General features: G+C 37.0%; 1 protein-coding gene across 3 annotated transcripts; it reads left to right on the top strand.

The window, feature by feature from the left end:
- Positions 1-52: 52 nt before the first annotated feature.
- Positions 53-20,289, top strand: LOC134746484 (protein spaetzle 4). 3 transcript variants are annotated; one of them, XM_063680890.1, is made up of 6 exons: positions 53-290; positions 16,102-16,269; positions 16,654-16,918; positions 17,336-17,462; positions 17,937-18,098; positions 20,020-20,289. In XM_063680890.1, the coding sequence occupies exons 1-6, from the start codon at positions 261-263 to the stop codon at positions 20,273-20,275; spliced, it is 1,008 nt and encodes a 335-aa protein (XP_063536960.1). In that variant the 5' UTR covers positions 53-260; the 3' UTR covers positions 20,276-20,289. The 3 variants fall into 3 exon arrangements, with proteins under 3 accessions (XP_063536960.1, XP_063536958.1, XP_063536959.1); XM_063680888.1 differs by having other exon boundaries at positions 54-290; positions 16,654-17,462; XM_063680889.1 differs by having other exon boundaries at positions 55-290; positions 16,099-16,269; positions 16,654-17,462.
- Positions 20,290-22,469: the final 2,180 nt, after the last annotated feature.

Below are 22,469 nucleotides of genomic sequence, written 5' to 3'. Positions count from 1 at the left end.
CCTACAAAGTACCTACAGGTGCAAGAAATCATTCCTAAAGTCCGGACTTATCAAAACCAGTATAAGCACACTTTTTGATTATACAAGTTCGTAGCTCTCTAGGTTAAAATTATACTGGTTGGCTAGAAAGTACGATTCTGTGTAGGAATACACGGCAAGGACAGGGCGAAAGTAGACCAAGATAGCCAGTTAGAGCCCACCCGTGGCCACGAGACCACGCGCCACGATGTACGCTCGCGAATCAGTGAAAGTACGATAAGATGCGAGTCGCCATCACGTTGATATTTGTGGTGAGTTCGAAAGTGCTAGTGTCTTGTGACAAATTGTGTTGATAAGGGTGTTGGAGGCGTTTGTAGACCGAAAGGCATACGCGAAATTTCATATCGTTTCGCTCAACTTTCTTCGAAGGCAGAAGAGATCTGTAATTAGCTCAGTCAAGTCAATTCTAGCTTCAAAAGGTAGCTTGTACTTCTCAACAAACCTTAGGATACTACTTAGGACGGTTTTAGAACGGGACATACCATACTGCAACCTTATGAGGAACAAGCACAACCCAAGGAATCTGGAATTTCCTAGATTCAACGGGTATTAGTAATTAACTTTAAAGGAACGCCATGATAGATCATTGTTGGTCGAAGTGGCTCTCAAAAAGCCCTTAATACGATAAAAGTACGGTCTTAGAAGATGGCGCGTTGAAGAAACCTAAAGGCATACGCACATTTTCTAATCAAACACTTTAGTTTAACTCAACTTTCTTTGGAACCGCAAACGAGTTAGTTATGGCCTCTTAAAGTGACCACTGTATTCAATTAGTCAGTCTATTTTATTACGCTGTCGACAACTATAAAGGATGGTCTTGAAGGATAGAAAAGTAGTATAGTCTGACAAAAAAGAGTAGAAATTAAAAAGTGGCAATACTGTAGTGTCGTCCCGTTTTCTTATATAGATTGATTTGAAAGGGATAACACTATACTTTTTAATATCTATTTTTTTTGCCAGACTATAAGCGAAAAACCCACGGTCCGACGATATGTCAATTGAGAACTCTCGCACACATATCATTAATTTCTTCGGAAATGTAGGTTTCCTCGAGATATTTTCTTTCACCGAAAAGCCACTGGTGAATATCTATTCAATGATATCCAGTGTATAATAATTCCAAGAAACTCATAGTTAGTAGTATAGCCAGGTTAGGACTAACAACTAACAAGGAATAATGTACCTACTTATCATTTCTTTACACTTTTCTCTGGCAAACCATTTTTTCAGATGAATAAACGGTTCGTCCGAAAGAAAATTAGTTCGCCTTCGCAGTTATTAGTTTTAATTGTATGTATATATTAGTCAATTTAGCGAAGGTAAATTTGTGATTTTGATTTGTAACAATGGGGGTGCCATCATCAAATATGATAAAACCCCTTTATTAAATAGATAAAATAAAAAAATGTATGTATTCGATTGTGTTTCTAAGTTTCCGCCACTCGCTCAATAAATACCAATGGTGTCAATAGTATGGGAAACAACTGTTAAACGTCAGGAGTTGTCATGACACCCTTTAACAATCGCTCATTAGCTCAACATAATATTGTCTATGTTGAGGTCAACGAACTTCATTGTTGGGTGAGGTGGTTAACAAGGTTTGTTATCTGTTAATGATTATTAGCTTTTAAATGTCTTACATGCTTAAACAGGTATACCTGACCAACCTTACCTTACTTTTTGAGCTTAGAATTAATGAAGAAAGATTTTTTATCACACACAGTCGTGAAACTTAGTTTGAAAAATATTTCCTATAGTCAGTACATTTTTAAAGGAAACATCCTAATCAATCGAATGTGTGCGGTCAAGTACCTACATTATCATACATATACGATGTAGACGATAAATCGATATTAAAACCTGTATATTTGTTGACGCTACAGGTTTGCGTAAAGTATTAATGTATTTCTAGAAGCCATGGAAAATATATTTTTTTGCCAAAAACTTTTGGACTTTTACAGTTTTTCTCTAATTTCTGATACTTAAATGTAAATTGTATACATGTATCGGTGAAATAAGTTTTTCCCCTCACTAGCTCGGAAAGCCGTCTATTATCCTTTAAAACAAGCGGGGAAAAACGCATTTTATCCACTAGTGGGGAAAGTAATTTGACCTTGGAGGGAGCGTGTTTAAGTAGCTTGACAGATAACAAAAAGTAAAACGCTCATGATAATGGTTCGTTCGATATTAATTATCATTAAATAAATGGTTTGAGAATCTAATAAAAAATACCAACTTTAGCTTTATTTAATGATTTTAAGTCATACACCTTAAAATTCCATAAGAAACGTTGTTTTTTTTATAATGATGTTAAATATAATTCTGAACGCACAAGTTGAGTGATGCAATTTTAAAACGCATCGTTGACATTTCATACGTCAGAAATGTCAACATTGTCAACAATGCTCATTGCTCATGTTTCAATTCCACACTCGCGGGTAAAATACAACTTTGCACCCTTGTATAACAAATAACTATTAAAGGTGTGCTTTTAAGGTAGGCCATAGACTAGAATAGAATTGTGGGAAGCGAGTCGTAACCAAGTTAATTGCTTTTGACTAGACCAGCCAATTATCTTTATGAATATCTAATCATCATAAACTGACAATATTTAAAATTTATTAGTCTAGTGCTGAAGTTCTTTTGTGCGGCAACAAAAGAATGACATATATATCTTCATGTGAGTTATTTGTTATTTCAAATCATACAGTGAGCTGCGAAATTGCATAAAGAAATAAAATTTGAATGAATTCATTGATAAAGTCGCCATGCTCTTTTGCGCCTGATGGTACAATCATAATAAGAGACTATACATAACACAACCTTAAACAAAAAAAGAACAGACTTCTTAAGTCCATCAGCAGTTCCACTTCACTAAAAGTCCCTTAGAGAAAATCCATGAGTTACTATTAAAAAAAAGTGTGTGCGTGTAATCTTTACGCGCGATTGAAGTAAAACTTCTTTGACGTTTATCGGTATGTTGGCACTTTGACGTGTGTTCTATTGTGCGTGTGTCACTACTGAGCGTTACTTCCGTCAGAAAAAACTGAGTTACCCTCTAGTCGCGCCTAAAGAAGTTTTACTTCAAAAATGGGTGAATCAATTTTTTCTTGTCACCCGTTGGTTACGGTCATCTGGGTCACTTATAAACCCTGGTTTCACGGTATTTAAAATAACCATACTTTTTAGGGTTCCGTACCCAAAGGGTAAAAACGGGACCCTATTACTAAGACTCCACTGTCCGTCTGTCTGTCTGTCACCAGGCTGTATCTCATGAACCGTGATAGCTATAGACAGTTGAAACTTCTGTTGCCGCTATAACAACAAATACTAAAAAGTCCCCTCGGTGCGCGAGTCAGACTCGCCCTTGGCCGGTTTTTTTATGGTAGTTACGAGTATAATGGGCCCTTTCCTTAATGGTTCATCTACTTAGTTAGTAAAATGATGTATCACATTTTTTCTAACAAATTATGCTACTGTTGCCGGCTGACTGACGGGACAGAAAAACAACAAAAAATCAATTGATCAACTCTTTATGTAACTAAATTCTTATAGGGTGTACCCTAAATATTTGAAGTTCCTTTAACTTCCCCCATCATCATATATTCATATCTGACTTGATGACAAAGGGACCAACAGTATGTACACAAAAATAGTTATATGCGTTTTACAAGGGGGCAAAGTTGCTGTTAAACCTCTCGTGCTAATAATGATACCCGAGCAAGTGAAAGATTCCAAAATTGAACCACGCGCTACGCTCTTGGTTCGAAAAATGGAGTTTTGAGCGTTGCGAGAGTTTCAAGGCACGTAGGTTAAACAAATTTTGCCACCGAGTGAAACACGAAATTTTTCACCACACTAACACAAGAAAAATACTGAGTGTTAAAATATCAAACAAAATCAAAGCATATCAATTCAAAATTAATGTTTTAAATATTTATCATTTAAAAGTCAATTCTCACAACTCAAAATTTGCATTTGATTACTTTGCCTCACATGTGGATAAAATGCTACTTTCTTATCAGTTTTTGAACAATCCAGAGAGCCTTTACCAGTTGGTGTGGTGAGAAATAATCGGGGACGAAGTGAGGACCTCCTTGGAAATTATAAATTCAGTTAAAAATGATTTTGACATTTAGCATAGAATGACAATAGTAACTGTCACATTGTGACATAAGCCGCATAACGACACAAATCACGTCAAAGTGAAAGTTTGGCGGGTTTTCACCTGCGCTCGCGACCCTATTTTGGAGCACACGTTACACTTGCTGACCAAATATGTTAAGCTTAAACTACCTACATGTAAGACCTACATCTATGCATGTAAGTATGTGGTTTATCAGTTATCGAAGAAAAGCTTGTTGAATGAAGACACTTTGTGGTCACTGCCAAAATTATTATTCTTTAGCTGTTTCTTTGATAATCATAATCGATTTGATCGTTTTATTCACGACACCACATACGAGTAAAGGAACAAATGTTTTTTCCTTGCCAAATAGCGTGTTGTCTTGGTCATAATCTTTTTCTTTCTTTCATAATCTTCTTGGCCAAGTTTCATTTTTATGATAATACTTGGCTACTTATTATACTTAATTAGGAATTTTCATGTTTCTTAAACAACAAGCAACATGGCATAGATTCGCCAATTATTTCTCAAAATGTATTCCGCAGAAAGTAAGACACTGTTCTTAAAAGGCTAGCTTAATCTGCGATAAAGCCACTTCATTTCCGACGATAAGAAGAATAAAAACCAAAACGATTTTAGTTGTTACAAAAACATGTTTAAACAAATTTTTGATTTACTCATCCATTTCTTTAATTTTTAATCTCAAGATTGGTCCGGATTTGTATGAATTGAACAAAGTGAGGGAGTATCATTACAAAATACAAACGTCACATTTTCATAGAAGCCTTCAGACACTTTCACACTTTGTCATTGCTAATGGCATGCAGAGTTAGCTTGGTTTGGTCTGACTCTAATACTCGTTTATTCGGAAAGTCACTGGCTTTAGTAAAGCTCAATGATCAAATTTGTCAAAATAAGTTACCTACTGCTGGTAGTGCTGGTGAAAAGAAGTTCCCCATGGAATTCTTCGGCTGCACAATCGAGCGAATGATAATCCCGAAAAAACTCTTTTCCTGACTGAACGTGAATCTGAATGTGAATACTCTGAATCTGAAGCTGAGTTCAATTACTCAGAGTCGTTCACCTAATGCAGTCGCTGATTCAAAATATGCGGTTACCATGCAACCGAAATTGTTTGACGCCGCAAGCAGCATACAATCCAGCAATTTTTTGAGCTCCTTACTAAACTGTTCACGGAGCACTTATGCCATCACATTTATTAGATAAACGTAAGTAATTGACCACAATCTCAAGCCGATACGGTTTAGGATGGAGCATGCTCACCTAAAAGCTTTCACTCTCGATTTGAAAAGATTCAAGTTATTGGTCTGAGAATAGTTTTAGACAGTGTGTAATCGCGCCATTATCTTGTATAATCAAAGCTTGTCAAACCAATGTTTTGACACGCTACAAATCATCCTCCATCACAGTATCAATGACCTCAACATAATGACAGCTCCATCTCCCATCACAACATTGCCTAATGTTTACATCAGCACCATGTGACGTCACGACTTACTTTCACTCTAACTAATGATATGTAACACTTTCGAACCTCCTTTGTTTTTTATTAAGTTTCTCCAAAGATTTTTTGTTTGTATTAAGTTACGTTAAATCGGGTTCAGTTTTTTGTTATCAAATCGGTTGGGTTTTTGACTATGACAACATGTTTTGAGAATACTAGACCGGAAATTTCTAGACTAGACTTTCTCATTCGTAGATCAGTAAATATTCGACTATCGAACGTCTAAAGCCTTTCTTGACTTAGTGACAGTAGATATCAATGAGACGTCAAGTATTTCACTTGCGCCCACATTGACTGTTGGCCAAAGACATGAGACCTGTACAGATATCAGGTATCAATAGATTTGTCTGCGCGATGTAATGGTGTACGTATAGTCGATCGATTTGTAGCTGGCCCCGAACGGCTAATCCTGTCTATTGTTAAGTAAAACCGCACGTGCCACTACCTGCAAAAAAAAAGGATCGTATAATTCTAATTGGCACCTGAGCGAGGGCTATTCCAACGCTCAAAAAGCCAGTGTAGGTGCGCTCTCCGATAATGCGCCTTTGCTAAATGTTACGCATCTCGATGACACATTTTAGACTGGTTCTGTAGCGTTCAACTCGCCGGCACTCAGTAACCGTAGAGGGACCACAAAAGAAATCGCAAATTATTGTTCCATTTGTTCGTTTTGAATCTTATTGCAATTTCCATAGGAGTTTTAATTCAATAACCGGTTAAATTAAATTAAATTATAGATTAAATAATTATTTATTTCAGAAATTCAATTTCCAAAAAAGAAAGTTAAAGTGACCGAACCATTTTTTATGCAGGTAGTAGTATCACGTGCGGTTTTACTTAACAATATACAAAGGATAAGCCGTTCGGGGCCAGCTACAAATCGGACGACTATACTGATGTGCATTTACAAATTTGCACATGAAAAACTTCCCATACTTCTCATATTTTTGTACAGGAATCGATTTTTTTCATTTCCAAAATGAAAGTATCCTTTGTTTCCTGTAAAATTTTCCTGAAATTACCAATTTTTTTTTTACTATTTGAAAACTTTTCGCAACTTTGTGTAAGTAGGTGTTGTCATTGTCTACGGGCTTCATTCCCACTTTTGGGCAAAGATCCACTTTATCTTTCTTTTTTCGTCAGTTTCATGTTATGCTCGCCACTGTTCACATAGTAGGTATAGGTATCTATCCCAAACAATTAAAAATAAGTGACACTATTATCACTTGTAACAGTTGTAATCTTGTCATAATAGAAACAACATTCACCAGTAGGCAGACATAATGTAGAGATTATCTCAATCTCACTTAAGATCGCTTGCGATAACATCTCTCTAGTGTGCTTGGCCGAAGCGTGTTGATGTCGTTTATTAATTTTATTATCGCGGCCATCGCAACGTGCATCTCTTTTGCGTTACGTTACTTGATATTTGATTTCACTGATAATTGCTGTAAAGAGACGGAATTTTACTCTTGTCTGTGTTCGAAAGGACCGCCTTTTTGGTTTTTTTTTTCTAGATCGTTTTTTTCTGCTCTATACAGTATAAAATATATCCGAGGTTTGTACCCACAATTCTTGAACACCGCACACATATGAAAGGTTAAATCGTTAGAGTTAAGAGTCCCCGGCAAGCTCGGTCGAATTTCATCTTCCTATACATTTCTCATTTTAAAACCACGTGTTCGATTGTACTGAAACTTTGCATATCCATATACAATGACATGCGGTATATCTAGGTCTGTAATTAGTTTATATAGCTCTAGTACATAACGAAATAGACCAAAAACAAGTTTCGTATGAAAAACTTTAATTCGCTGTATTTTTTTGTATATAGTATGTAATAGTATATTACTATTGTATCTGAACCTACATAAACTAATTACAGACCTATATATATCTTATCCTATTGTAAGTACAAAGTTTCAGAGCAATAAAAAAATGTTTTATGGGTCAAACTTTAATGCATTTGCTAAAATTTGGTGGGTATTCCAAAGAATATTTTTAACCCCCGGCACAAAAAGAGGGGTGTTATATGTTTGACGCCTATGGCTGACTGTCTGTCTGTTTGTTGCATCGTAGCCCTCTAACGGATGAACCGATTTCGATGCGGTTTTTTTTACGTGAAAGCGGTTTCTTGCGGTGGTTCTTAGCTATGTTTCATAGAAATCGATCCAGCAGTTTGAAGAGTATAGCTCTTTTCCAGAATGATATGGCATTTTTGGCATAAAATGGATTTTGTTGTATCGTAGTATAGCGTACGGGAATTTTTAATTTAATAGTTATTCAGTCAAAGTGATTTGCAAATTGTAATCTGCGAAAATAAAAAGCGGAAGAAGGAAACTACGACTGATTCATCAAAAGGAAGTTGACAATGACTAGTGATCATAGTATAAATTAAATCTGCCGTAGGTACTCAGTATTCGATCTTACACATGTTATAATTCTACAGCAAAACATGTTAATTGCACGCGATACAAGGCCATCGTGAACGCTGCTCGCACTGTTAGTGCTTGAGATATTGTTGAGGAAGGAGACTTAGGCTCTCCGAAACATGTCGCGCGAGTGACTAGAACAAGTGAGTTTAATTCGTAAAATTATTTAATGTTAATCGCAGTTAAATCTCATCCCAGTGCACTCCGGAAGACAACGGTAACGCATGCCCACACGGCTGTAAACATCTTTTTTGAGGAGAAAGCGCGTACGCACGTGGGCATCGTGCTAAACCTTAAGGGCCCTCCACACTCGTGCGCGAATCGCAGAGCGAAGCCGCGAACGCGAGTGTGTAGTCTAGTTCGCTAATCAGCGAAATCAACTCCACACTCGCGTTCGCGGCTTCGCGCCGCGTAGTCTGGTCTGGAGCGTGCTTTAGAGGATATAACCAAATGGAGTAGCCATTAACAGGCGTTGCCCTCCGTCGAAAATAGTCGGCCAATGGTCATACACGATGTATGGACTGGCGTTTATCTGACATGGCTATTTTTACGTTACGTATACATTTGACGTTCCCCTCCCCCGCAAAAATCTGCACTTTTTTGTACAGAAAATTACAGACAAGGCGTCTCCGTTTGGTTATTATGCTTTGCGTGCTATAAACTCTGCCAAATTACGATTCACACTTGACGCGTCAAGTCGGAACACTATTAAATACAGGAATTATAGTTTCAGCCTATCATAAAAAGAACGCCGTTCCGCTAGTATGGAAATGCTCATATACCTATCTACATTTGTTTATTATTAGCGTAGGTAATACCAAATATGGCACTGCTCACGTGCACTAATAAGCGCAAGCGAGATGCACTCCAAGTCTTGTCATTTTCATATATGTTGAGAATAGGCTAGATGTCAAATTTTCATTAATGGTATCAATCGATCAGGTTTATTTTTAGGATCAAATGTCTATATGGGACCCATTGCATTAAAGCAATACAAAAGTCAGAAATGTTAGTCAAAGCCCGACAGTCGTACAACACTCGCGAAACGCTTCTAACAAAACGATAAGTGAACGTGACGTCAAGTTCACTGAGAGCCCGTTTTGAATGTAAGTATGGACAAAATAAGAAAAATTGCGTTTTTGTCGGTGAAATATTGCGTTCATGTATATAGTTGATGTACAATATTTTTTGGATAGAATATAAGAAATCGAATGGTACCCTTACTTTTTTCCTTTTTGAAAGTTGAAATATTACTTGAATTTTGAAACTTTCAAGTTCTGTATTTTTGTATTATTTCCATATATAATTTTAATATCTACATTATTGTGATAAATTGCTCATTTGCTATCTATGTTACTAGATTTTGTTATAAAATTCAACATGTGTCATCATCCCTATGGTCAAATTGTTTAATGGGTCGAGGCCGTTAGATTTGTTATCTGTGGTAGTGTGATCTCTATAATCTACGATGAAGATGCACTTGTGCACGCGCTTGTAAATAGGATAGAGTCCGTGCGGAAAGAATGGTTTCCTTACATTCCACGACTCTTTCCGCACAGACTTTATCGTATGTTGTGATTGTGAAAAACATTAAAAACATGTTCGTATTTGATATACATAAGTAACCGATGAAAATATCTACGACAATATTAGCTCTCTATTAGTACGCCTAGAAACCACAAACTATTTAGAAGATTCAAGATATTAAAAACAATTTTGCCGAGGCAAATCAGATTTTTCTTTTTATAATGCAGTTTATAAATTGCAAATTTCTTAAAAAACACGTAGGTTGAACAATATATGCTCGTGTAAAGTTGCATTAAATGTGCAATGTCCTTTACAGACAAAACCTCCTACACGCTCAGATTTACGAGGAGTCATCCGTCCTAAAATATGCATGCATCACAATCACAACATTCACAACTACAGTGAGGCCAAGAATTTAGGTATCTTTTAGGTAATTTCAGCTGAAGTTTTTCAAATCAGAATCAGAATAGCCATTTATTAAATTAACAAATGCTTAGGTACATTTTTTACAGTATTTACATTAATTGATTGTTTTTTTTTTGTTTTTATTCAGGCAATAGACCCATTACATACAATACAATAAAACATAAAAAGAAATAAAATAAAATAAAACTCACTAAAAACTAAACTACTTACGATATTTATATTTAACGAAATAATTTACTTAAAATGGCCTCTCCTTTAAGGGAGAAGGAGGCTTGGTATAATAAACTCCATGTGTTACCAGCCCTGCTAGGAGTTTTTTAGACAAAATGGGACATATATTTACATTTATTTCTTTTACGTTGTGTTCTGTTTTTTGTAATTATTATTTTATTCAGGTAAATGCGTTTTCTTTAAAGGAGCTCGTGGCTCGTTCCATATGCTTCTAGGCCGCGCGTCGCCAGAGCGGAAAGCGCGCGTAGTTCGTCGTCCCAGCGCGCGCGCGGGTGGCCCGATCCGCGTTCACCATCTCTCGGGTCGGTTGCACCAAACTGTTTGTCATCGTTAAACAGTTCGCTAAATTTTATTGTATGGAAAGTTTCATAGTAAAACGCCGCGACGCGCCGGGTGACGTTAATCAGTCTATCAAGTGCGAATGATGCAACTGGCACTCGGTCTCCATTCAGTAGTCCTCAGCATCCATCTATTGTCATTGTCGACTCTATAGTCTATTTCAAGCGCACATACCTATTAGTAATGTGAATTCAAATTAAAGCCAAATCGCAACATCTGGAACTTATCGCAATATTTTATTATTTTAGATTACAATAATATTCTTTATATACCAGTTATAATTATTATACAGTTTATACGCTATAGTCGAATGAATATCTACTATACTACCATTATATTATTTTGCTTGTTAACAAATTGATAGAGAAAGTGCTAATCCTTATCAGGCTTGTCAATCAATCAATGTCCCAAAAAGGTCGCAAGAGCAAGTGTTAATGTGCAATGCATATGTGCGCATCGTATGACACTCATGCCATGAATTAAGTACTAAAAACAATGAATAAAATTAAAATGGCCCATTCTAGAAATCTCAAACATAGTGACCAGATATCATTATCGAAAAGTTGATTAGTTCCCTTTTTCCTGGATAATGACATAATGCATTTTTAATACGAGTACTTAGCAATTTTATTTTATAATAATTGAATACTCGTAATTGCGAAAACTACGCAATAAAATAAATAAATAAATGGTTTATTTTAGAAATACAATGTTTTACTAAGTACGACTGCTACAGTGCTGTCACAAATACAACTATGTTTGTCTACTCTAGACTACACTAGAGGTATAGTATTTCGATTTCTAGCTGTCCCCGAACGGCTTATCCTTTGTCTATTGTTAAGTAAAACGGCACGTGCCGCACGTGTTACTACCTGTATAAAAAAAGTTGGCTCGCTTTAACCGGTTATTGAATAACAATTCTATGGTAATTGGAATAAGATTCAAAATGAACTAATGGAAAATTATTTTATGTGTGTGTGGTCCCTCTACGGTTATTGAGTGCCGGTGAGTCGAACGCTACAGAACCAGTCTAAAATGTGTCATCGAGATGCGAAACAAAGGTGCGTTATCGGAGAGCACATCTACACTGATTTTACGAGCGTTAGACTAGCCCGCGCTCAGGTGCCAATTAGAATTACACGACTTTATTTTTCGGGTAGTGGCACGTGCCGTTTTACTTAACAATAGACAAAGGATTAGCCGTTCGGGGCCAGCTAGACATCGAAATACTATATGAGCTGCAACCTGCAACATAGTACCTCTAGTGTAGTCCCACTCAAGTGCATTGCATACCCACTTTATGAATGGAATTCATTCACATTTGGAGCTCGCTGTAGCGAGTTATTCGATTGTTGCCGATCGAAAGCAGTGAAATGAGGATGTCATTACGGCTCAATTAGGCGTGGGCGTTTACTTTCGATAGCGGCGATGGTGCAGGTCATAAGAGAAAGTTTTCAGGGGAGCCCCCCTGACTGAGGCAAGCCAGCCAAAATGACAATCGTGTGTACAGCGACAAACGCCAAACAAAAAGAAAAACCGGCCAAGTGCGAGTCGGACTCGCGCACGGAGGGTTCCGTACCATTACACAAAAAACGGCAAAAAAATCACGTTTGTTGTATGGGAGCCCCTCTTAAATATTTATTTTATTCTGTTTTTAGTATTTGTTGTTATAGCGGCAACAGAAATACATCATCTGTGAAAATTTCACCTATCTAGCTATCAAGGTTCATGAGATACAGCCTGATGACAGACGGACAGACAGACAGGCGGACGGACAGCGGAGTTTTAGAAATAGGGTCCCGTTTTTATTTTACCGAACCCTAAAAATGTATCGGGATGACAGATGCTACGAACTATAGGGTTGTTACGGAGCTCCGTTTCCGGTTCCGTTAAGTCAGAACTTCCGATTGGTATTACACATCCGCTTTGGTTCCGGTTCCGTCGAATCGGAAGTTATATCGGATGTCAAAGCTTAGCGCGGCGGCGGGACATGAGCGGCATACAGCGAAAACAAACAGGTTTATGTTTATACCTGTCATTCGCTCATCTCGCATGCCACATGTTGCACTAATTAGTTGTTTTGTTTTGTTTTATTGGACTTTGATTACTAAAGATTAATAAGAATAACCGGTTAAGAGGAAAGGGGATGATCGTTTCTCCATACAAACGTTGTCCTTATTTTCCTCCCTGGATATTGACATTATGGATAATATTTTTACAGAATTTTATGTATTGTAATAGCTATGCCTGTTTTTTTAATTATTATAAAAGTTAGGAGCGAAAAACGGATTTCATACAAATTTTTAAATGCTCCTAACTTATAATAATGAAAAAATCGAAAAAAATCAGACTTTCGGGCATAGCTATAGCTCTATGATTAAAATACATCAACTTGTGTAAAAATATTTTCATTAATGTTAATATCCAGAGAGGAAAATGGGGACTACGTTTGTCTGAAAAGGCGGTTTCGGGGTAGTCGTACCGTATATCATTTTAGCGGTGTTAGCGTATAGGACTAGTATTTGATGTGAACGATTTGATTTTCTGGGAGCAATTCGGTACAGTACGGCCAAGGTGCTCGCAATTTAAACATCTGAACACGCCTCTATTGTCAAGGCGAACTGGTTGTTCAGATATTTTTGAGCACTTCGGCCGCTCCCATATATCTGATGGTAATCGTAACTATCCAAAAAATGTCAGGATTTTTAGGTTAATGTCTGGACTTTTGTAATTATATTCCACCCTAATTGAGAGTGACTGAAATACCTAGATAGAGCATGAAAAATACAAGGGTTTCTATTAATACGCGCATGTAACTCCTCTGGAGTTGCAGGCGTACATAGGCTACGGAAACTGCTTAACATCAGGCGGGCCGTATGCTTGTTTGCCACCGACGTAGTATAAAAAAAAATACAATGGGAACAGTTATTTTCACCTCAGCAGCTCGAACAAGCCTACTTTCTTCGACTTTCCTCACTCCAGGGAGTGAAACAAAGTGGCTTGTTAATTTAGTGAAGGCCATGAACTGCCACTTCATACTTCTATTACAACTTTTTTTTTGTTCTCTGTATTATTCTGTGTAATTCGAAATACATTTTAACCTTTAATATGTTTTCACTACTGAGGTGAAAAATTATATGTGCAACACGAGAGCAAAGTTATTTTACATCTCGTGTTTTTGATCCCTCGCCACGTCAAGATTCTAACTTAGAATCACTCGCTTCGCTCGTGATTCTATTATAGCATCTTTGGCTTTCACGGGACTCAAAATACAACTTTCCTCTCTTGGTGCACAAATAACTATTGTGCAAGTCGCACTTTCCTTACTCCAGAGAGTGACGAAAGTAGGCTTGTTCGAGCTGCTGAGGTGAAAAAGATTATTCACTAGTTTCACTACATCTCTGGAGACAGTGAATTTTCGATAGGTAACATTTATACAGAAGCGTGCTGTTCGTAACATACCTATATATAATTTAGGAACGCGAATGTCTCTTAAAGATAAATTTAAAGAAATCAATATTCTCACTGTTGCTTGTCAATATATTTACGAAAATATAATGTATGTAAGAAAAAATATCGACATGTATAAATTGAATAGTGACATACACGATTTTAACACTAGAAATAAAAATAAATTGGCGATTCCGAAATTCAGTTTAAATAGAGTAAATAATATGTCATTTATGGGGAACAGTGTGCGCTTTTATAATAAGTTACCATCTAATTTAACGAAATTGTAAATGAATAAATTCAAGTCAATTGTAAAACGACAGCTTTTACAAAAAGCTTATTATACGATTATTTATGTTAAAATAGAATAATTATGTATATATAGTTATAAGTTGACATGTAAAAGAGCTAGCTTAAGCCTATTTACAGAATAAACATTTTGAATTTTGAAAATTTTGAATTTTATTTTGTAATTTATGTAAGTATGCTAAATTTAAGGCCCTTATTTCCCTGATAAATGATAATAACAATATATCATTATTATTTCAGTTAGGTATATTTAAAATTAATACTGGTCAATAAGCGAGTATTCGGTAGGCGGTGGGAGTAAAAGCTGTAGTGATGTCAATGATCTTTATCTTACGTCTGGCTAATTGACAGCCGAACTCGTACAAAACAAACACAAGCCGCTCCGGTTTGACCGGAAGAAAGCCGAGTGAAATTTAATTTTGAAACAACATTAAACAAAATAAATGTATTGAAAAATGGAACCCGTATGAGTCGACTTACGCCTTACTTCTAGAGAAGATTCAAAAGGCTTTTCTTAGATTTTTGTATAAGAAAATATATGGGCTTTACCCATTTTTATATCCAACCAAGTTTTTGCTCGGAACACTCGGTTACAACTCTCTAGAAGTAAGGCGTAACTGCGACTTACTTGCTACCGTTTGTCGCATGCTGCGTGGCGAATCAGACTGCCCTGATCTTGTGAGTCGCGTGCTTAGACTGCACGTACCGGATATCCCTAGGATTAATCTGAGACCGCGGGTGCGCCCACTGTTGGCGGTGCCGGCGGCGCGCACTGTGTCACGCAGAAATTCGCCGCTCCCTCGAGCACTGACATTACTCAATGCGCTCCTGACGTCAGCACCTGATTGTGATTTGTTTGCATGGAGATGGACGACTGTGTACCGTGAATGTCTGAAGTATTGTGAGACGATCGATGATAGGCCTTCCACAGTCGGTGTATAATACTATGTTATGTGAGGTGTTATTTCTGTTTCTTCCTGTGTATTTTGTATCTTGTACCTACTTTTGTACTATATTTTTCTGGAAATGAAATTTTCTGTTAGGTTAAGTTTCTCGGCGCATTGGTGTTTGCTGTAATGCCGTTTAACCAGAATTGTATTAAAAAAATTAAATAAGTAATTATTAAATATAAAGAACCGAAAACCTATTTCCGTATCCGTATTCCGTAACACTTGACAGCGGGTTTTGAATTAATAGTGGTGTATAGCATAGTATTTGTTAACCGATTCTTTGTCTTCGAGTCGTTACACAAGTGTAACAAAAACCTGACCTAATCTCTAGTATGTCCGCAGACTCAGGGGATTTTTATATAATATAGTCTGGCGAACCAATTTGTCAGTAAGATAAAAAAAAAGGAATGCAGTGCGAAATTATTTGGACTGTATCGTCCATGTTTCCATATTTTTAAGACGTTCACTGCCAGAAACCAGCTAGGTGCGTTGTTTGTTCCTAGACTCTTTTCGCTACATACGGTTTTTCTCGTGTTATCAGCTACGCTCGTAGTGCGTACCTCGCGCTAGTCGCGCTTTATATGAAAATACTTGTATGGGTCGCGGCAATTAGACCGTAGACACTTCTCGTCAGCCTTATCTTATCGCTTGTAACTTCTTATCGCAAGTGTTTTTTTTTGTCCACACTCATTGAATTATTTTTTCTTTAAATTAAATATGCTAACACTCCCTTTTTCTTGCAAGTAGGTGCCTCACGTGTTGGGGTACGACTATGCGTCGGCGTGCGCGCGGCCGCAACGTGCGGGGCGCGCGCGCGCCTCCGCCCCCTGCGATCTCAGCAAGCAGAGCTACTGCACCAGTCCGGGAGAAGCTTACCCGTGGCACGCCATCAGGAGATTCGTGAGAGAAAACCAGGTACAAAAATTGAGCTTCATTTATGTCAGATGTTTTAAGCAGCATCCTGGTGACGACACTTGCGTTCGTGGCTGTATAGTCCTATGCGAGAGGATCCCGCGCCCACACACGCGGCAGGTGTATGCTCCCCCAGGTGGGCGGGGGTTGGAGGCCTGCTCGTGGCGCCTCATGCGTTTCTCTTTTAGGCTTGCTTGGATTGACCATCGTGTATGGCACGAAGCCACACGGCATCGGCGACGGCGGTGTTTAAACATAATGCTATTATTTATTTTAAAAGTCTAATACTTTCTTGGCTGCACTCAGAATGAGCCCACTGCCTATAGTACTCGGTTTTCTGTGTTTCATGACTAGGTACTAAACCTTTTTTTTTTTCTTTTTTTTCAGGGTCTCATGAGAAGAATGTATGGCGAAGAACGTCACATAGCAGTTTTAAAAGCAGAACTGGAGAACTTCATCGAAGACGACGAGGATGAAAACGTTAAAAAGACTGAAGATTTTGCCGAAGACATAATCAAAACAAAAATGATGTACACTAAGAAAAGCCATGGACGTGCCATGAGAGTAAAGCCCCATTTCAGACCAATCCAATCCAATTTCAATAGGAAATCTGATAACGATATTTTAAGAGTAAAACCATTAGAGTTTGACGGTAATAATACCAAAATTAATAAGACTGAAAACAAAAATGTAACTGAAATAACTAGTAATGAGACGGTATATGAGGACAAAGGTATAGCTTATAAAACTAAGCTTGAAAGCATTGCTAACATTGAGCTTAACAATTTGGATCCAGATGTCATAACGCTTGAAGCTGTAATAAAACAAAGCATCGAAACGAATAGCATTTACCCAAATTTCGGAAGCGTCAAAAGTAAACCAGCCTTAGACGCTAAAAATAGCTCATCGGATAAGAATATCACAACAACAACAGAAGCCATTCTCAACTCAACTGAGACAACAACCGTGGATATGCAGTACGACGATACGACCACAGACGCGGATAAAGACGCTTGGAAGCCGATGACACCTGACACTTCAACTTTACCCCCGACACTTCTGTTTTCAGAGCACGAGAAGGTTAAAACTGACAGGATAGACACCAATGTCAACATTGTTAACAAGAAGGAAGAGTTTCATCCAAAGCCTGCACAACCAGAGGCTATGCGGCCCGCAGTTATAAAATTACGAGGAGCGTAAGTTTTATCTATTGTTCAACAACATCCATTTCCTAAACAAAATATAGTGTCGTGCATGGAAATGCGTGGCCTGGGGTTTTGTTTTTACACTACCTTAGCCTGTATAAATAATCCCAGAACTAGTGTTTGAACACAAGTTACTAGCTCACCCTAGTCACCCTCCTATTTGCCTAAATTAGTAGGAGAAGATTTTTTCAGAGAGTCTCAGTTATTATGGGTTAGAGTAGAACAAGTCGACTTAAAAAATGTAATCAATCAAAAAAGTTGAATTATTTGCACGTACTCGAGAACGAGGACAGTATTTATTTATTTGGTAGAAGCTTAACATTTCTCCGGATAAAATAATCTCTGCCAGAGAAATGAGTAAAGGAGTGGTATTATATTAGCGATAAACGCATGTTGCTACCTTTATCTACATTTCAAAACTGTTTTTGTTTTATCTGTGGTGCAATAAAGAATATTTACTTACAGGAACGCATGTGAGTCCAAAGAGGAGATGGCGGCCCCGTTCTGGGCGAACAGCACGCGCGGCGAAGTTCTGGCGCTGCTCAACATGTATCCCTTCGAGCAGTACATCCATCTAGAGACCTGTGTGAACGAGAAGAAGCAGATGTATTGCAGGGAGGGCTGCAGGTTTGTATCCTTACACTGCCCAATCCTGAAATAAAACAACTTATAAAAAACATTTAAGACTTTCACGTTTTGAACACATATTAAATCACATTTATAATCGGGTCTATCGCGAATTTTTTTTGTTACCTTTATTTACCGACGTTTCGACACAGGTTTCACTGGTCGTGGTCGCGGCTAACTGACATCCCAGCAAACACACAAACCTCTACGTTTTGCTGGGACGTCAGTTAGCCGCGACCACGAGCAGTGAAACCTGTGTCCTGTGTCGAAACGTCGGTAATTAAAGGTAACAAAATAAATTCGCGATAGTGATTGTAAATGTGATTTCACTTATAAAAAAATATTAATCTAGGCACTTTGAAGCATCGTGAATTTTATTACACTACTGTGCAAAGACATAACGTCTAAAACGCTCATAAGTCACGCGTAGTCACGTCACGTTAAGTAAATACGCACTATCGTCATGAATCTAGTATAACTGGATCGGTCATGAGGAGTGGGGGAAAATGACCGAACGGGATAGTCTTATGTATCTTTCAGTAGGAGTAGCAGAGAAAGCGCTGTTATTGTTTGTCCTTGTCATAGTTTCACTTTTCCACCGCTGCCACAACCGAGGTTGTGGCAAACAAATAAGTACGTGACATGTCATGTTTGTTCGTTGCTTGTTTAATTATCGTTGTTTTGTATGAAATTGTGCTTTCTCTTATGAAATATAGTGATGGTTAGCGTTTTGAATGCTTGAACTTTGATAAAATACTGGTGAATTGTTCTGTAATCGGCTGTAATAGCCGCTCTGAGCAAAAATATGAGATCATAACCTTTCACACGTAAGTACGGTATTTTACACCTTCCTCTTAACGCAATATGTGAGAATAACATCGTTAAATTACGTTACACTCAAAGCAATGTAGAATCAAACGATTTCAATAAAAATATCACAATTATTTACGCAAATTAACAAAACATTATTTGTAAAATTATCCGCCCAAATTACGTAGGTAGGTAAGAGTCTGAGGTCAGCCATTTTTAAACTTCTTCTTAATTTAGCTGCATAACAATCATGTTAGGGAGACCAGATGAAAATATCATAATTTTATGGGTAATTTTGACCTCGAAGTTTTTTCGTACTTCTAATTCCAAAAAATAAGTAAACAAATGTTGTGAAGATTAAATGTGGTGTACATTAATTGGTGTGATTGCGATTTGTGATTTCTTTAAATTAAAACCCATAATACATTTTATTTTACGTTTTATTTACTAAACATGTTTAGTTTTGTACCACCTGCGCGAATTATAGGAGGTATTTCATTGTTTATACGCCTAAAAAGAACGGCCCATTGACATTTTATTTAACAATTTTTAATACCGTCAAACAAGCTAACTTTGCCTCCAGGGTAATCGCCCCAACGTGATATCAAATATTGGGGTAATTTTTACCAATATGGTATCCCCACGTTTATGACGTCATCTATGTCTATCCCTTACGGGCGCACGCGTATAGCTGGTCTATGTAATGCTAGGTCTATGACTATCGTGGATACACAAGAAATAGCACAAATTTTAGTAGAACACTTAATCGAATTTAAACTATCGTGAGACATACTAACTTTAAGCTAATTTTGCGGATTATTTTACTACGTTATTTTCATATTAGTAACTCACGATAGTATAAATTCAATTAAGTGTTCTAGTAAAGTGCTATTTCTTGTGTATCCACGATGTTGGCGTAGTTTTAACATTTTATTCTAAACTAGTACTAATGCTACTCTTGACTTTTCTACGAGTACTAAGAAGCCTAATTACTCTAATTTATCGCTGCAAAATTTAAGGAGTAATAAAAGAGTAGTGAACCTACATATGCGATGCTCCAATAAGCCATTGTGTTTTAAAATATTAACCACAGTTGGATTGAAATTTCCAGGTGTGAGCAGAATTACCGCCTCCACAGACTGCTCGCCTACGACCCTCGCAACGAATGCCGCGGGATCTTCGCCGACTGGTTTAAGTTCCCGGCTTGCTGCGTCTGCAAATGCTACGACGTCCCCTTGGAGTTTCGCGCCCGCTCCCCACGGATACTACACCCACAGTACGGGGAAGAAGTGAAGAGAGTAATATATGAAGACGTGGCTAGGGACTGGTATATGTCCGCGTATGATGATGAAGAGGATCTCTTTTAATGTAAGCGTTTAATTCTAACCCTATTTTTTTACATTTTAGTATTTTTCCAGTTGGATTGGAACATATTATAAAAGCTTAAGGACAAATATTAAATTCTCTAGGGTTTTTTTTTTACAAAATATTTGACTGATTTCCAAGTGGTTCAGACACTGGCTATTAGGAAACAAATCGAATTATTTTATGAGAATATTTTAATTTGAGTTATTTCAAGTAGAAATTGTATAAATTAAAAACTGAAAAAGTGACCAAGTCCTCCAGTGCCCAGGGCTGAGATCTAACCAGCGTCCCAGACCTGGGCACTGGAGGCTTTAGTCAGTTTATCTTTCGTATATAACATCTATTTAACTGTGGTGTTTTATATTTGATTTATTTGTATTTCTTATGCTTTCAGGTACTGAAAGCTTGGCTAGATAATTTCAGCAGCAAAGCGATAAGAAAATCGAACTTCTGTATCAGTTATGCTAATTTAAACCCACCTTGTGATTAAATTATTAAATTTATTCTCTAGTTAACTAAAAATACTTAGTTATTTGTTTTACAAGGAGACAAAGTTGTTGTTTAACCTCTCGTGCTAATATTGATAGGTACCCAAGCAAGCGAAAGATTCCAAAATTGAACCACTCGCTGCGCTCGTGGTTCGAAAAATGGAAGCTTGAGCGTTGCGAGGGTTTAAAGGCACGAGGGTTAAACAAAGTGTGCCACCGAGTGAAACACAAAAATTTTCACCACACCAACACAAGGAAAATACTAACTGTAAAATATCAAACAAAATCAAAGCAAATCGATTCAAAATGAATGTTATTAAATATTGATAATTCAAAATCATCATTTAAAAGCCAATTCTACCAGCAAACATAAGAAAACAACTTAAAATTAGCAACACATGTGAATAAAATGCAACTATCTTATCATTTTTTGAACAATCAAGAGAGCCTTTACCAGCTGGTGTGGTGAAAATGTTTTTTTTTTATTCCATGGCGTTAAAATACAATGTTTTTTACCATAAGTAAAACATCATTCTCGAATGGAACTTGTATATACATTATGACTTTCTTTAATCGTATGCTCCCGAGTCAATTAATTATTTATTTATTTATTTTGATTTTATATTTTATGTCTTGGTTTTATTAACTTATAAATAGTATAGGTAGTTTACTTTAATTAAGGGTAGTGTATAATAAATAAACGTTGTTGCTCATTTCATAATTTAATAATTAAATTATTATAAAATGTTTTACAGCGTTTTCTGTTTCACCTATCCTAATTCCTGTCTATGCCCGCACATAATATAAGCTAGGAGAGAGAATCATTACGCGTAATAATTAGGCCTAGCTAGAAAAAATTAAAAGGAGATTTTTGGGTTATTCCCTCTATCAAAGAGGATATAATAAGATAGAGCGGTACTGTCATAGTAAATTTTGCAACCACTGTAAATTCACTGCCATCTATCGACATACTTTAAAACTAAAAATGAAGATTTATAAAAATACGTTAAAATGTATTTAAATATGGATTAATGATTTTTTAATTTGCATTTTTTATTTTTATATGATTTTGACCCATGTTTTTTCACTGATATGCGTTAAAATTATAAATAACAAACGAAACCGTCAAGGCCCTCCTCTATACGAGAGTAGGCCAAAACTAATGGCGCCATCTGATCGAGAATCAAATTTTCGTGATTTTCGAGGCACGTTTTTTCCTTAGACTGTATCCATCTATTACGAACACGGAGTTATATCTATCTTTGCCTCTACTTACCACCTAATAATCGAGTTGCCGATAACTACTGGGATTTTATTCACAGTTGTTACCACTGGGAACAGGTGAAATAAAAAGCCCAGGGTAACAACTTGGTGGTAATTAGTGTAAATAGTCCAGGTTTTTAGATGAGCTTGACTCTACAGATTTATATAATATATAATGAAGGGATACGCGTCCTATTTTCGGAGATCTTAATTCAACGAGATGGGATCTATCGTATACGCATTGTCAGTGCCATCTAGCCGAGAATTTTTATAGCGCACCGCCAACAAACCACTTCACAGGCGATACAATAAACTAAGGTACGATTCTGTAATTTTGGTTTAATTTTGAATAATTCAGTGCCTCCATCAAAAATGTCTATATACCTATATATAGGACCGTGCAGGTATGGTGTCAAATTAGGAAAAAATCACAAACCCAATTTGC

The sequence above is a fragment of the Cydia strobilella genome, chromosome 13 (genome assembly GCF_947568885.1).
Source record: "Cydia strobilella chromosome 13, ilCydStro3.1, whole genome shotgun sequence".
NCBI classification, from domain to species: domain Eukaryota; kingdom Metazoa; phylum Arthropoda; class Insecta; order Lepidoptera; family Tortricidae; genus Cydia; species Cydia strobilella.
Note: the sequence above shows the minus strand (reverse complement) of the source record. Positions and strands in the feature narration are given on the sequence as shown.